The 15,814-nt window shown below is 49.7% G+C and overlaps 5 protein-coding genes across 5 annotated transcripts; 3 read left to right on the top strand and 2 right to left on the bottom strand.

Moving 5' to 3' along the window:
* Window positions 1-312: 312 nt before the first annotated feature.
* JN550_007073 (uncharacterized protein) lies at window positions 313-1,113 on the top strand (the record flags this gene model as incomplete). Its single annotated transcript, XM_049318884.1, has 2 exons — window positions 313-573; window positions 634-1,113. 2 exons carry the CDS (start codon window positions 313-315, stop codon window positions 1,111-1,113), a joined length of 741 nt encoding a protein of 246 aa, XP_049170968.1.
* A 917-nt stretch (window positions 1,114-2,030) lies between these two features.
* On the top strand, window positions 2,031-2,975 carry JN550_007072 (uncharacterized protein; the record flags this gene model as incomplete). Its single annotated transcript, XM_049318882.1, has 1 exon — window positions 2,031-2,975. One exon carries the CDS (start codon window positions 2,031-2,033, stop codon window positions 2,973-2,975), a length of 945 nt encoding a protein of 314 aa, XP_049170967.1.
* A 1,949-nt stretch (window positions 2,976-4,924) lies between these two features.
* Window positions 4,925-5,326, bottom strand: JN550_007071 (uncharacterized protein; the record flags this gene model as incomplete). Its single annotated transcript, XM_049318881.1, has 4 exons — window positions 4,925-4,945; window positions 5,026-5,106; window positions 5,171-5,206; window positions 5,258-5,326. 4 exons carry the CDS (start codon window positions 5,324-5,326, stop codon window positions 4,925-4,927), a joined length of 207 nt encoding a protein of 68 aa, XP_049170966.1.
* Window positions 5,327-9,306: 3,980 nt separating this feature from the next.
* Window positions 9,307-11,644, top strand: JN550_007070 (uncharacterized protein; the record flags this gene model as incomplete). The annotated part of the gene is made up of 2 exons (XM_049318880.1): window positions 9,307-9,413; window positions 9,478-11,644. The coding sequence occupies 2 exons, from the start codon at window positions 9,307-9,309 to the stop codon at window positions 11,642-11,644; spliced, it is 2,274 nt and encodes a 757-aa protein (XP_049170965.1).
* Window positions 11,645-11,791: 147 nt separating this feature from the next.
* Window positions 11,792-13,113, bottom strand: JN550_007069 (uncharacterized protein; the record flags this gene model as incomplete). Its single annotated transcript, XM_049318879.1, has 4 exons — window positions 11,792-12,426; window positions 12,480-12,528; window positions 12,600-12,915; window positions 12,968-13,113. 4 exons carry the CDS (start codon window positions 13,111-13,113, stop codon window positions 11,792-11,794), a joined length of 1,146 nt encoding a protein of 381 aa, XP_049170964.1.
* Window positions 13,114-15,814: the final 2,701 nt, after the last annotated feature.

Below are 15,814 nucleotides of genomic sequence, written 5' to 3'. Positions count from 1 at the left end.
TCGCGGCTGTATCCATTGAGATGCCATCCGATGTTTCCAAAACCGATGGGCGTTTGACCACGGATATCCCGAGTGTGGCTGAAAGGATGTCGTGCATGCAGATTCACGATGATATCGAGGAATAAAGACAGGGCCAAGCCTTGAAAGATAACGACGGGTGCTGCTTTTGCTCGTGCCAAAAGGTTGTGGCCCAGTATCTCCTTTCCTCGCCTTGAGTACAGCTGTACGGACTATAGAGTAGTTCTTCTCTCGGCATCAGCCACCCTGCCATTATTCCACGGCCCATAAAATCGACTGCCACCTACATCCACCATGAAGTCCGCCATCATCCTTTTGCCAGGCCTTCTGGCTGCCACTGCAAGTGCCATTCCCATTGTGGCTAGCGGCAGTGTATATGAAGTGCCAGAGGGAGTCGAGATCCAAGAGCTCGTAGCTCGTGGCGCTGTTTTACCTCGGCAGTCGAACGAAACGGATGGTAGCGACGTCCAAGTTACTGCCAATCAGTTCCTTGATAGTGGGTGCAAGGACGTGGTGCTGGTCTACGCCCGCGGAAGCACGCAGGACGGCAACATGGTATGTGCTCCTGTTCCCTCATGAACGTATCATTACACATTCATGTCTAATAGCACATAGGGCGACCAGCCAGGACCGCAACTCGCCAGCGCTCTGCAAGCCTCACTCGGCGCCGATCGTATAGCTATTCAGGGAGTCGAATATGATGCAGGCCTACCGCAGAACCTCATCCCCGGAGGCACCAACCCTCTCGAAGCTGCTGACATGGCGAAGCTCATCGCCAACGTATCGTCCACATGTCCCGACAGCAAGATCGTGGTCTCTGGGTACAGCCAGGGAGCCGCCATGGTGCACCGGTCGGTCGAACAGATTGACGACCAAGCGGTCAAGGACAAGATCGCCGCCGCCGTCACGTTCGGCGATACGCAAAAGGATCAAGATGACGACCAAGTCCCCGGGTTGGATCCCGCAAAGACTCTTATCTTGTGCAACGACGGTGATCTGGTCTGCGATGGTACACTTATTGTCACGAGTGCGCATCTGGACTACACTGGAAAAGTGCAACAGGCTAGCGACTTCATCACTGGCCTAGTACAGTGATCATAATGGCCGCAAGCGAAGTTGCTCAGGTTTCTTGAGGATACCCTTGAGAGGCTTGGGAAGTTTGGTCGACGATGGTGCGAGCTTCTGGGTGAGAAGGTTGTTGCGGTTGGAGGGAATGGTGCCAACAGCAACCCAGTAGTCAGAGAAATCCATTTTGACAAACACAGACAGGAACTTGCTTGAGACTGATGAGTTGTTGCACTCATTGACAGGTCAATGTCGACCTTCAAGCCAGAATATTGAGCTTCAAGCATGCTATATGCCCAATGGTCTCGCTGACAGCTCTGAGTTGAAATGGTTTGAGCCTAGAATCTCCGACCAATTCTTGATGATACTCTGAGATCCAACTTGTTTTAGAACTAACAATTGTTAACAATTGGGTTGGAAAACTGTGGCCCTGTACATACCTGTCGAGTAGCCTGGTGTCATCTCACCGCGTCGCTGTCTTGGCCCATCATATTTGTGCTAATGTCGATCCAACCGTATCAAGTTACCAGCCCTGATGAGGTTTCTACAACTTAACATAATGGAAAATCTACAATTGGGCAAACAATGAAGGAAATTCCCAAGAAAGGTGTCAGGCCCGACATATCGCAGCACCTGCGAAGCAGCCTTATGCACGCGTATGTATCGTCTGTATTACGAATAACGGATTGGTGTTGACCATTGTTTTAATGGATGATTTAGTCACGCTGTTCAAAGCTCATATGAATGATTCCTTATCTAATCTGTAGCCAAGTTCTAGATGGGTCGTTTGGTAGTTAGCCCCTGTTGGCCCGTTCCGGTGGGTCAGTCAATGACCAAAGGGCGCATCAGGCGAGGGAACCCTCCTTAAGGTGTCTTTATAACCGGCCGGCTACCTCCCACTCAATGCAGGCATTACTCTAACGATACCGAGGCCACCTGTATATGAAATGGCTGCCGTTCCACCGGCCTCAGAAAATGTCCTCGACGTTATCGGGAACACCCGATGTGTCAAGCTTCGGCACGTGGTCCCGGAAGGATGCGCCGATGTGTTCCTTAAGCTGGAGAGCTTAAACCCAACAGGCTCGTACAAGGACCGCATGGCACGCTCGATTGTGGAAGAGGCCGAGCTCCGGGGGGACCTGAAGCCGGGCACGACGTTGGTCGAGGCAACGGGCGGCAGCACCGGATCGTCGCTCGCCTTCGTGTGCGCCATTAAGGGGTACGAGTTCCAGGTCGTGTGCTCCGATGCCTTCTCCACCGAGAAGCTGCGCACCATGGCCGCTTTCGGCGCCAAGCTTGACCTAGTCCTGAGTCCGACCAAGCGCATAACGCCGGACCTCTTCCCTTCCATGCGGGAGCGGGCTCACTCGCTGGCCCAGCGTCCAGATCACTATTTCGTGGACCAATTTAACAATAAAGATGCGCTGGTAGGCTACCGGATACTGGGAGAGGAACTCCTGCAACAGCTCCCGGACGGCGTCGACGGGTTCTGCGCCGCGGTGGGTGGTGCTGGCATGATCATGGGCGTGGCCAAAGTCCTCAAGTCGCAGTCGAAACCTTGCGAGGTAGTGGTGCTGGAACCCGAGGCGGCGCCATTCCTCACGACCGGCCGCGGAGGAGTGCACGGCATTGAGGGCATCGGGGCCGGGATGGTACCGCCATTGCTTGACAAAGCCTTGTATGATGAGGTGCAGACCGTTCCCGAGGATGAAGCAAGGACTATGTGTCGGCGCATTGCTCGCGAAGAAGGGCTACTGGTTGGTACATCCACTGGTGTCAACGTTGTGGCAGCCCTGAGACTAGCACAGAAACTTGGACCTGGAAAAACCGTTGTAACAGTTGCTTGCGATACGGGACTGAAGTATATGACTTCCGCTCTATTCGAAAAATAGACATCTGTGTTAATCGTGGATACATATTTACGATGGGCTCTCGGCGAGCCACGTTTTATGCTATGGAATCGGCGGGTGTCAAACGTTCTGCAATACAAGAGGCAATACATGAATAAATACGCTTCAAAGACTCAGTGTTATATTGAATTTAGTACAATAAAAAGGGTATCTAATTATATACAACTCTACTCAGCCGAATTTCAGCTTAATAGATTGCTTTCATTTAGTCCAACCTAGGAAAGTTGGGTTTAACTCAGGCTGCTTGGCCACTTGCCTCATCACCGGCGAATTCGTACCTCAGAGCGAGCTACCGCGCGAGGAATGGTTGGACTCGTCACGGCTCGGCCGCCGTGAGCGCAAGGCTCTGAAGGCCGCTGAGAAGCTACTCGCCGCCCAGATTCGTAGCCGATGCAACAACGCTGTCGACCCGCCCTCCTCCTCCTCCTCCTCCTCCTCCTCCTCCGCATGCCGAAAACCTGAACAGGGTTCGGTGAACTCGGTAGCGAATCTCCACCGTCTGAACGAACGTCTTTCACAGCTTCGGGTTGTGCAGGTGGCCACTCGGAGTCTCACGCCGCGTCCGTTGAGTTCCACCATCTCTCCTTCTCTCCCCATGACAGCAAACCTGGTTCCATCCGGGGGCAGCTGTGTAGGGGTTCTCTCCTCGTCCTCCTCTTCTTCTCCCTTCTCGTCTGGTATTCCTCCTGAACGCGACCATGGTATTGGCTTGGGGGTAGTCATCTCGCGCTCGTTGTTGTATTGGCTATCAGTTCAGCGGTTTCTCCTTCTCCGACAGCGTTGTTGTACTTGTTGTTGATGGGTTGCGGGGACTTCCTGGTCTTCGTTCTGTGTGCACATATTCGTCTGTGTTTGAGTAAGTGGTCCTTGAGTTTGTGTTTTGCTAACTTTTCAGGCTGTCGAAGCTCCCGCGATCATGAGCCTTGTAGAGTGTCTTGTGGTTGTGAGGGAAAGCGTGTTGTCGATCTTCTGGACCTCTCCATTCCAGTAATGGGTGGACACCTGGGTTTTTTCCGCCTTCGGGGGGTTTTTCCCCGATGATCGGGTTGGTGCTAGCTGCATCATCTGACTCGGTGGTAATGCACTGGTCGATGTGAAGGCTAAGTAGGTTCGATTCCTACTACGATCTATATTTCAAATTACAGGCAACGAGCGATGAGCAATACGCCATTATAGCAGCAGAGGAAATTGTATACGTCATTACCACTTTGAGCGGTGCCATATTGGATACTAGACCCAGAAACCCAATCGAGATGACGCCTTTGGACGTTGACTGTAGCTTGGCTCGCAACTTCAATCCACGGACTACGGGTTATTATTCTAGAAGTACACTGTACATCACATTCGGATACAGTTTGTAAGACTTTTCTCGAAACTATGAGCGCGAGGATCATACTGAAGCTGGGACAATGATACAGGACTACTAGGCGCAAGGGTGAGCAAGACTCAATAAGCCTCAACTGGGAAGCTGTTTCTTTATCTCCGTAGCAGGGCACATAGTCTAGCTACCGTAAGCGTAAGATCATTTGGTCATGTAAAGCTTACTTTTAGGTGCATGAAACACTCTCAAGGCAAAAGTAATACAGTCGAAAGGAAACGGGTTGCTTATGTTCGCGAGTGTTGCGGCTCCCATTTGAAATACATAGGAGACATGCCTTCATACTTGCTGTCTAAGCAAAAGAAATGTGCACTAAAATGACTCCAGTATTGAATTAGTCGGCCGACAGAGGTTTTTATTGAAAAATATCGAAGGAGTGTATCTATCTAACTTCCCATTGGGAAAGAAGATGTTCGGATAGAAGTCATGGGATCTGATAAGCTAAATCTCGACCCGTATATTGCCATCTCCATCCAGGTCTGGATACGCAGGATTACACAATTCTGGAACGAAATGTATAAAGCGACACCAGAACTCAAGTCAACAATCTCATTTAGCATCCACCGATATGAGCCTGCAAGCATTGTTAGAATAGTGCGATGGCACAATGCATCAAGTGAGCCCAAGGTCAGGCAATTGTCAAGAAGTACGTACGCAGCAGCGGTGGTTGCCGTTCTTGAAGTCCTTGCAGTTGACGGGACGGTCCTGGGGGCATCCGAGGCCATTCTGGATAGTCTAACCAAAAGAATCGTCCGTTAGTACCTATGAGTGTAGAGCTTTGTCATTCGTGCAGCCTTACAACACATCCGGTGGCGCGATCCTCCAGAGACTCCTGCTATTAAAATAAGCTTCGCGGTAAGATTCCATATTGACTGCATCAACAAACCGGCATAGCTACTGCAAAGGCAGTGGTGGCCAGGGCGGCAATGATGGTGAAAGCCTTAGTGAACTGCATTTTGACTGTGTGTGTCTGTTGGACTTTGAAATTGGAAGAGGACTGTTGCGTTTATTCTGCGAGGTGATGGTGAGCTTGAGTCTGTAGTAAATGGAGGAAAATTCGACCCCTTTAATAGTTCAGAAGTCGTATGGGATGTTCAACGGCGGTGAAGCATCCACAGGAGACACGCACACATAGAACTGCGAGTGAGATGATAGGCAATGCAGAGGTATTCCTGACGGATTTCTTTGCATGGCAAACCAATAGCTCTTGAGAACGTTCGGGACCGGCCGCTAGCTCCTATACTACTGACGGTCAATGTAGAGCTTCGTCCATGCTTTTCTATATTAAGATGATTCATCTATAATATGCTAAAGATAGACTGCACCTGCAGTTGGTCCACGGAATAGTCACTGGTCAAAAACCGGTTCACTAGTCGTGGTCATGGTAAACCGGGTTTGTTTCACAAAATCGATGGTCTGGTAATAGTCTGAGAGGTTCAAATAATGATGAGCGCAATACCCCGAGCTACGATTAGAAGCTTTTCAAGATTTAAATACATACCATCAAATATGATGGCACAATATCTCGTTTTAACTTATTTTCAATCTTGAATCCGCTGTCGGCGGGGAGCAGTCTGTGTTTGCCAAAGGAATCCAGTCACAGCCAGCGGGTATCGACTAGGATATCTGGTGTTACAGAATAACGTGGCACCACGACAACGTATTCTCCACAAGTGGCCCTAGAGCAAGCATCTTGACAGCCTACTACTCCTTCCTTCTACGAGCAACTCATTTGGTGCTGTAATCTTTGGGGATGGGGGGCAAAAGCAACCAGTCCGCTACTAAGTCAAAGTTGGTGCGTCACCAGGAATGTGCTAAGCCTTTCCACAACGCGTGTTCTAGATCCAGCCTGCTAGCTGCCCCATAGGGCTGTGTCGAATGCTGCGAATATTGTTGATGACAGGCATCTTCCCCGTCAATCTCCACAGTAGATGTCAGGGTGTAATAACTCATTACTGGCCTGCACGCCTGATTGGCCTAGACCCCACCATCAAAAGCATTTGGATGTTGCATCGGGGACCAAGGGGAAGACCGACGGATAGGCTTTCATAGCAATAGAGGCATTGGTCGCCGACCAGCGATCCTTCATGCACGAATTCGAGTCCTCTGGGGGCCGTTCTAGACTACATACACCGCCATGCGATTGGCTACCTGGCCTGCATAGTTGTCACTTCAAGAAATCTCGGTCCGAGCAGAGCAGAATTATTGATCAGTAAATCCCTGCCCGGTGACGCAAATTGATTCAAAATGCGGTCAGGTTTGCAAAGTAGGGGGCCACTTTAATTTGAGAGGAGTAAACCCTCGTGAATTTGATTGGAATGCAACTGCTGCGGCCGAATTTCTTAGTCATCTATGCATGCTCTACGGATGTTGTCATCCGCGTTAGGAATGTTGTATTCTGCAGTTACTACTCTGGGCCTTTCCAGTGGCATCAGCCTCTTTTGCAGGTAATGTAATTCGTTTTTGATTGCCACAGCGCGAAGCTGCTCTTCAGGCTCCTTGGGTGACTCTATTTTGGAACTTCCATGACAGTGACGTGGATGATTGATCAATGAACTCAACCAGTTATATTACGAGCATGGCCATCGTCCTGAATCCTCCTTGAGGCGCTCGATCCTTCACCTCTGCGATTGATCTTTTCGATAGCTGCCTGAGGGTGCTAATCCGTCTGCAAGGACAGGAGGAGAAACCGGGTAGCTTCAACGATGACCTTGATTGTAGGGGAGAACCTCCTTCTGGCTGGCATTGCGAATCCTAACAGTATTCTCATTGCACGTATGGGCTATTCTCTCGACTTTTGTGGGGCGTGTCGGCAGTATCCTCCCTCAGAAATGATTGTGTAATGCTGGGTTAACGCAAAGAAAGTCGAGGGTTGCTATGCAACTTCCCGGCGTGTGATTAGGATGCGCCCCATACTCTTTGACGTGTTCACGACTTTCTAATTTTGGCATAGCCAATAAATCAATGCATGGAACTCTTTTCCAATGCATGCTAAATCCTTGTGGTTGAGCAAACGTGCCTGGTGGGCTCGATGATGTTTCATACGCGGCCGGCGGCCGAAAGATGGCGGGAGATCTCCTAGCCAACCGGGCGAAATTTATCCAAAGTCAATCAGAATCATCTGCTAGTATTTGAATTGGAAGGAGCTTGCAACAATCTCAAGATGGTAGCTAGGTGCTGCTGGTTCAGCGAGACTTGTCGCAGCATTTGGATTAAACCAGCCCTCATGCTTAACGTCTGCTCTCTTTTCGGATTATATATTCTTGCGTTTTGAACTCATTCATAAATTCAATACTTCCCGTCAGACACAGACTATAGCCATAAGTCAGTACATATCTAAATAATTAACTCTATTTCCAACGTTTCATGCCAAGACTAACAAACCCTATGTCTGTTGGGTTGCAGGTTCAGAGCGTCTGAAGTTCCTACAATCGTAGCGGATAACGGCGGATAATCGAACGACTGTCTCTTTCTATCGAATCGTGATCTATGGCGATGTATCGCTCTGAGGAAGGGAAAAAAGGAGCCTTTACGAAGACGCGGTTGGGGGTTGTTCAGTGGCAATATTAGTACAGCGAAGCGGAATGGAACCCTACCTGCCAGTAATGCAGGAATTAGGCCTATGCCAGGTCATCTCGTCGTTGATGATGCACATGGGCGTGGGTCTCTGAAGCCATTCATACAGCGTAATGAAAACGCATGTAATGTACCGCGTTGGCTGAAAATTGGTCAGTATACTATTCTCTTCTGTTAGATTCTTGATTGCGCTCTACCAGAGCAATTTCTGCAAAGTATTGACACCGTAATCTACGATGTGACCCATTGACTTGTAATATATAGTTTTTCCGCCGCTGTCCATTGCGACGCTGCAGAACAGGCATTTCCTTACATGCAGTGTGCCCCTTGATCCTAGAGATGAATTGACTACGCAAGCCATTCTGCATACAGTATGTCGTTGGCCGAGCAAACTTTTTGAACCACCCCTCGTCAAATTCTTTCTTTTCTGCCTCTTCTGACATGCGAGGAACCAACAGCTGCTGTACCATAGAAATTCGCTTTGCCCACATGACACTCTGCCATGCGCGCTACGTGAGAGAGGGTGAAAAAAGATGACCATGCTCCTAAGCCAAGATACTTCCATACCCGATTAATCAAGAAAGCAAGAGTTATACTGAACGTAAATGTATCTCATGCAGGTGATTGGATTTGGATCACTTTAGGGTGAGGGTGAGGGTTTCGCCCAATCAAACACCCCACGCGCTGTATATACTGCTTTCTTATCGCGATTCAGTCTGCAAGTGATCCATATTTGAGAGTCATGGCAGCTGACCTTTTGGCAGCCCCCACGTCCGGTCTTTTGGGAGCTCGCATTCTGAGTTTCGGGGGACACGCTCAGCCATGGCACGCATTACACAGAAACGAATCGATAAGTGATAGCATCAAATACTACAGATGCGAGGCAATATTACTTATGGCAATACAGCCCCCAGTGACTGGCACCAAGATGTCCACTTGATGGCACGTCCACGGGTAGACAAGGATTGTGGAGCAGGGATGTTATCTAAACTCCGATTCTACGGGGCTGTGTCCTGGCGTGATAGGTGTTCGCTGACAACAGCCATGATCGTTCGGCTGATTATTGAAATACATACGCAAAATTTTCACCGACTAGATCTTACTTATCACGTCATCAGAGTAAGCGGCAGCGGCACGAAAGATTTGCTTTAATTGATCCTTAACATCACCTTAACATCACCTGCATCTGGCCGCAGTCTGTCAGCAAGACCCCTGTCATTCGTGCCGGTGTTCTGGGGCGGTGCTAGCCTCCCCGCTTCCATTGCCGCGCTGATCATATCACTGACGGCTTGTCTTGACCTCAGCTGTCAACAGAGCCATCCTCTCTGAAATGTTGCCCTGACTATCGAGGGCACAATAATGGCCCACACCAAGTCTGGCCAGTCCGATGATCAAGATGATAGCTATCGAAAACCTAACGGGCGTAAGGGCTCGAAGAAAGTGCGGACTGGCTGCCTCACGTGCAAGTAAGCAAGCTACACCTCTTTGCCGTCTCTCTTGCGCAGCCATCTAACCAGACCTGGGTATCAGACTGCGCAAAGTCAAGTGCGACGAAACGAAGCCAGAATGCCTGAGATGCAAGAGAACTGGGCGTGTATGCAATGGCTACCAGGCTGCCAGGCCCGGGAAACGCGCACGTCAAGGACCACCCGCAGACGACTTGCGCTTATCTGTCGCGCTCAATGCGATGCCGGAATTTGGAAGCGCTGTGGAAGCTCAGTCGTACCACTTCTTTCTCACTCACAGCGGCCCTAGTCTGGCATCAGATTATGACTCGGGATTCTGGAACTCTTTAGTGTTACAACTTTGCCACTCGGAACGAGCTGTTCTGCACGCTGTCCTTGCAGTAAGCAGCTTCCACGAAAGTTTACTGCTGGGAAATCTCGATGGGCAAGGCGAGTTAGAGGATCGGCAAGTCTTCGCACTAGAACAATACAACATAGCCATAGGCATCCTACGCGACCAAATGAACGAAGAAACGGTCCGCGACGCCATCGTGCCATTGCTCATGTGCCTGCTCTTTATATGCATGGAGTACATGCAAGGGAAAGAGGTGGACGCTCTAAACTATATTAATCAAGGACGCCAAATCATCCAAAAGTTCTCTCAGATTGGCCACGTACCTGGATATCAGGTTGACATCATAAAACAGCATATCGTCCCCTTATACATCCGGTCCGGCGTGACAGCTGTCTTATCTGGGGCCAGCGTCCAGCCCATCCCCGATCGGTTTGACGCGTTCTACGAGGTCCCGCCCCTATTCTCGACTATCCAAGACGCTAGACATACCTTCTACTCTATGATGGACCGAGTATTGCGTTTCACGTCCGACGCGCGACTGAAAGTCCAAGATGCAGATCTCCCGCCGGCATCGGTCCATGACTTGAGAGCACACCAACAATGGCACCTGTCCTCATTATCGAAGTGGAACACAGCGTATGCGGTACTGACAGCAACCCAGTCAGTCGGGGATCCACCTCCGTTATCTATGATTCTCTTACAGATATACTACCACGCCGCTATTATTTGGGTGTCAACTGCGCTCACACTGGAAGAGACAGACTACGACCAATACCTCGATCACTTTAGCGCCATTTTGCCTTTGGCGAGGAGATTCTTTGACTTCCCTCCATCTCACGGCTCGCAGCCTCGACCGAAACATTCATCAAACCGCACACCGGAAAACCCTGACGAAAGCAGGCGAGCTACTAGTTCTCATGTGCAGCTTTCGACTAGCAGACGAGACTTCTCGTTTGACACTCAGATCATCCCTCCGTTATACTTTGTAGCCGTCAAGTGTCGGCACCCGATAATACGACGAACAGCTTTGAACCTTCTCATGACGTGCAATGACCGTCAAGAGAACCTATGGCGGTCTGGTGGAGTCGGTGCGGTTGCAGCGCGGCTAGTTGAGGTCGAGACAGAGATTGCTGAACAAGCAAAATGCCAATCGCCAGGAGGACCGGACTATGAAAGCCACGGGAAGATGCAATACATCTCTATCAGAAGCACAGGGACTCAGAAGCTTCGGCCTGTTTCACAGTCAGGCCGCCTACATACCCCAGTATCAACCGCCCCCAACGATATTGAGATCGACAGCGCTTTGGCCTCTACGGTTGGATCACAAGGCGATGCCACCACTGCAGCGTATGACTTTCGCAATGTGGCCCAAGGAAAAGCTTATGCTTGGGACAGCTACGATCAGATTGCACAACATCTGCAACCTGGAAGTATGTTTGGTTTACCGACGCACTGGAACAGCGGCAGCTTTGATGACCTATTACCCGGACTAGAACCGATTTCCAGATCCGACGGATCTATGAGCTACCAAAGTGAATCATCGTCGCCTGCAAGTGGAGCCACAAGAAATACTATCCAAAACAGCCAAGGATTGGCAGCAATTAATCTGAACGAAAGTCTACTTCCACCCTTATCCTCCACGTCGCCTTGGGTTGATGATACCGCGACTATGGGTGCCATCAGCAGCTCCGGGTCTTTCGCGAGCCCGTGTATGGAACCACCTTACGGCCTACCTGAAGGCTCGCGCATAACAGATGCTATTATTGACTATCCTGGATCGTATGGAATTTGGGCTACATTCTTTCAAAAGCCACAGAATGATATGGAGGAGGCTCGAGTATGGAATGAGTTTATCCCAATCTCACGGACTCCAAGGACCGACGTAACCAATACCTAAAGTAGCGGCACAACTGAATTCTTGACTTGTTGCGAGGTTTGGAAGCACACACTTTAAGGAAGCGCGTGTTAACTCCAAACGCCAATCAGCGTCCTTGTGAGTCATATGAGGACACCAACGCAGCGGTAATTGACGGTATAGGCTCCATCAGATCTTTCCAATACCGGCGTTGGCCACGACACTCTTCGGCACGTCAGCCACACCATAGTGCCCAACCAAGGAGCTCTTGTGTGCGGATAACTTTGACAATGCTTCCGAACTTCTAGAGGAAGGGAAGCTGCCAGAGTTGGACAACCTATTCCACTCACAGATGTAACCAAGGTTACTCGTGCACCCGCTAGCATCATCCACCGTCACCACCGAGTACAAGCTACTCTTCGTCAACGAGGCAGACGTTATCGGAGTGTCAGCGTTGTCAAAGTAGTTTCCTTCTAGCAAGACATAGGTGTTGACATCAATATCAAACGCATGCCCACCAACATTCTTGAAATAGTTGTTGACGCCGTGGAAGATAATCTCGGATTTGGTGTAGTCAGTGCCCATGTGAGGAGCACGACCCGAGACGTTATGGACGTAGTTGCCCACGAATGTGTAGTAGTCCTTCAATCCAAGTAATAAAAGGACCCAATAATGCTGGCCGTTGCAGCTGGCAGAGTACGGTGTCGTTCCATCAAACTCATTATTGGAAATGGTTACGTGCCCTGCGGCGCCCCAGCCAGAGACGATCATTTGTCGGCCGATAAGGGAGACTGGTATGTTAGACAGGAAAATGACGAGGGTGTCTAAGAGTCACGCAACTTAAACTTGCAGTAGTCAATCCAAACCTTATCAGCACCATCCAATGTGATTGCATCCCCTCCCCAGACGTACTGGGAATTCAGTCCCTGAACGAACGCCATATCACATTAGCGCTGCTCTGATCCGAGTCGCGAAGCTTGTCTTACAGATTACTTACCGTAAAATGAATGTTTTGGATAATGACATTTGAGGCATTGTTGATAACCCGAAGGCCTCTCCCCTTGATGACACCACTGCTTCCAACGCCGACGACACTTTTATTACTGCCTACCTGGATAGGATTGCGCGCCGCATTTGCGTAGGTGCATGAGACCCAGGCGGCATCGCAGGTGTCCATAATCCAGAATTGGCCATTTGGCTGGCACGAGTTTTGACAGCATTTCTCAGTGGTCATTCCTTGATGGTTGGTGAAATCCCAAGTCTGTGAGATCATTATGACCCTGGGAGTCGAATCGCTGAGCCAGAACTCCAATCTGCAAAGAAGATCAGTAATCCACACGGGAACTGCTAGTCCGTGATACTGACTCCGCAAGAGTTGATGGATACTGTGGCTTGGCCGAACCTCCACCCGTAGTTCCCGCCGCAAATCCGACAGCGGAGCCTCTCACTTGAGCAAGTGCTTCACGAGCAGCAAGCCCGGCCAGTAAAAGAATGCAAGCTGCCATACACATTGTGGAAACCTTTGTGTTCTTCGACGAGAGATACACAGTTCAATTGTCGCTGGCTTGACGGACATCGAGTTCCCAGACCAAGCATTGAAAACAGAGCTTACCAGTTAAATACCAATCGACTGGTCCCTTGCCCATCGCTTAAGGGAGAGCTACTCGTTTTGAGGGGACGGAAAATTCGATTCCATTCATAATACAGAGAAGTGAAGCCATGGAAACGTACATGAGGCTCATATGATCATGAATCATTTACGGGGAACGAGATCCATAGAGATCAGGAGAAGAGGGTCATAAAATCCGGTCAAGTTGTTCTAGACACTTCATTTACCATATATGCAGGGTCTGCGTTAAGCAAACCTGGTTACCAGTCCTCCGTTCATTGCCGAAGCAAGTCTCAAACCAGGTTACAGGGACGAGTCCACCAGAATTTTGCAGGGGTCCAGTGAGACCATACAATAACCGAGCACCAGAATGCCATTAGTTGATTACCACATGCCTATGTGGAGGGACCCAGTTTTAGAACTCGAAGATGCTTTTGAGCATAAATAATTTGCCAGAGCTCGAACTACCGCCTTAGCGTCCAAGAGGGCAAACCATTCAAGCTAAACGGCAGCAGCAAAGTCAAATCTCAAAGTACATTGACCGTGCCTCTCAGGATGTGACCTGAATACTCTTGCGGCCTGCAGAAGTTTTCCTCGTCGATGCTCATGTTTCTGTCGATGTTAAGTTGATTAGAGACTCAAGTCCTGCGAGATGTTCGAAATGGCCGGTACAAGTTCCCGTGAAATTCTGCATCCACAGCTCCCGCGTCTCGTTATAATGAAACTCCGCGACGCCGGTCGTGTATTTGGCGACACCTTGCTGCAATACAACGACTCCTAGGTCTGTACCCGTGCTGCAAGTGATGAGGTCCGCTTGAACCCCAGAGTAGGTTGTGTATTTCCCGCACGCGGTGCCTCTCGTCTCGAGTGCCGCAATTACGAGCAATGTGAGAGCCCACGCAAAGACCCAGATTGTATATAGTTTATACCATATAGTAGATATGCATGGGATGATTGTGGTGTATGTCTGGCCTCGGGTGAAATATATTCCAAGGAGGATTGCGCTTGGCGTAGCTATCTGTTGAAAGGCCAATTGGAGTATAAGGGAAGTCATTGTCGGCTCGACAGTCGGATCAATAAGCATTCGTAGTGTAACATAAACACTGAACCCCGTAAGTCCTAACAAAGGAAGTATATATGCCAGCCGTAGCATCCTGCTTGACGCTATTGACGTCGAGTGGAAATCGTCTTCAATTCGTTTGTCCGAGTTGCTTCTATTAGCCTCATTTATGAGACTGTCCAAAGATATCCTGCTGAGACTGGATTCTGGCACCAACGTGGGTACAGTCGCTGTGTGTGACTTGATCTCCTCTTGTGAATTAAATGCCAAGTCATCGGTCAACCAGAAAGCTGCGAAAAGGCGAGACCAGCCCAGGAAAGCAATGGCGATGAAGACATTATCAAGCCCCACTGCCAGTCTCATGAACCTGTCGTGTCGAATAGCTCCTGAGAAAGCCAGAGTGAATGCTTGGGCACCTTGCATGGCAATTATAACCGTTTTTAGCATTTGCGAGGAGAAGACCCGCGCTCGGGGGTGATGCGGCCATCGTGTGCAATAAGGCGCGACGAAACCAATCACTGCTTCAGAGCCCTCCCAGCCTCGAGCTGTCCAAAATACGGAATTGGTGGCTGCCATCGTAACTGCATCCCACTTGCGAGCTCGGGCGCGACGGTCCGCAATGGCAGCATATCGCCACAAAATTGACGTTGGGTTGTAGTGTATGATTATGTCATGCCAAGCTGGACGATGTGATGCGAAGTACGAAAATGAAGGTGAACCTGCGACAATATGCATCGCCAATGGGGCTAAGCCTAGTGTAAGCAGGGATACCCACTCAGAAAAGGTAACATCGGAGCTTTGGTACTTCAGTGCCTGTGGCGCCATGATCTCGTAGGAGGCGGAAACGTGCGAAGGGAATCACAGAAGTTGGTTAGATTGGGAAGTGGATTTTTGAAGCAGTTGTTTTAGAAACGCCTGCAGGTCATATGGGAAGATTCCGAGCAACCGAGAATAGGTCAGGCAGTGTGGCTTCTGTCCAATGAGTTTCCTCTGGCTGCGTGTTGTCATTGCGTGGTTTGGGGGCTAAATGCGATTCCAGAGGAGTGCCAACGATGCAGGTAAGATCGGTTTTATCTCGGTTGAACTCTTCCATTGTCTCCGATTGATCGGCTGCGATTGGCGATCTATTAGACCGTCAGGAATCATAGAGCCTGCATGAGGCATACCCTTAGACGAAGACACCTCAAGCTGAAGTTTTAACCATCGTTCGTTGTGCTGCGATCACGTGTCCTCTCAGCCTCTATGTTTGGGTTTGGGGTAAACACCAGATGCAGCTTGTATATCTTAAGACTTCTAGTCCCGTTTCTCCCAGGAAGGATACCTCTCCATCCAAGTCCAGACCTGCTACGGTGCCTGTCACAGACTAGCCGCTACCCTCATTCCCTGCTCAGACATGACCAAGGATATGTGTGGGCTTGTGGTAGACTTCTCTCATTTGATCCAACAACCTCCCATGCTCGTTCCAGCAGCCTTCTGCCAAATTCCTTTTCCTTCAGACTGTTTCATATGATGGTCCATTTCGGCCTTCAGTGCCAGTTAATGC

Source organism: Neoarthrinium moseri, assembly GCF_022829205.1.
Source record: "Neoarthrinium moseri strain CBS 164.80 chromosome Unknown scaffold26_Wmoseri_CBS_16480, whole genome shotgun sequence".
NCBI lineage: Eukaryota > Fungi > Ascomycota > Sordariomycetes > Amphisphaeriales > Apiosporaceae > Neoarthrinium > Neoarthrinium moseri.
This window is presented reverse-complemented; position numbering and strand designations above follow the sequence as displayed.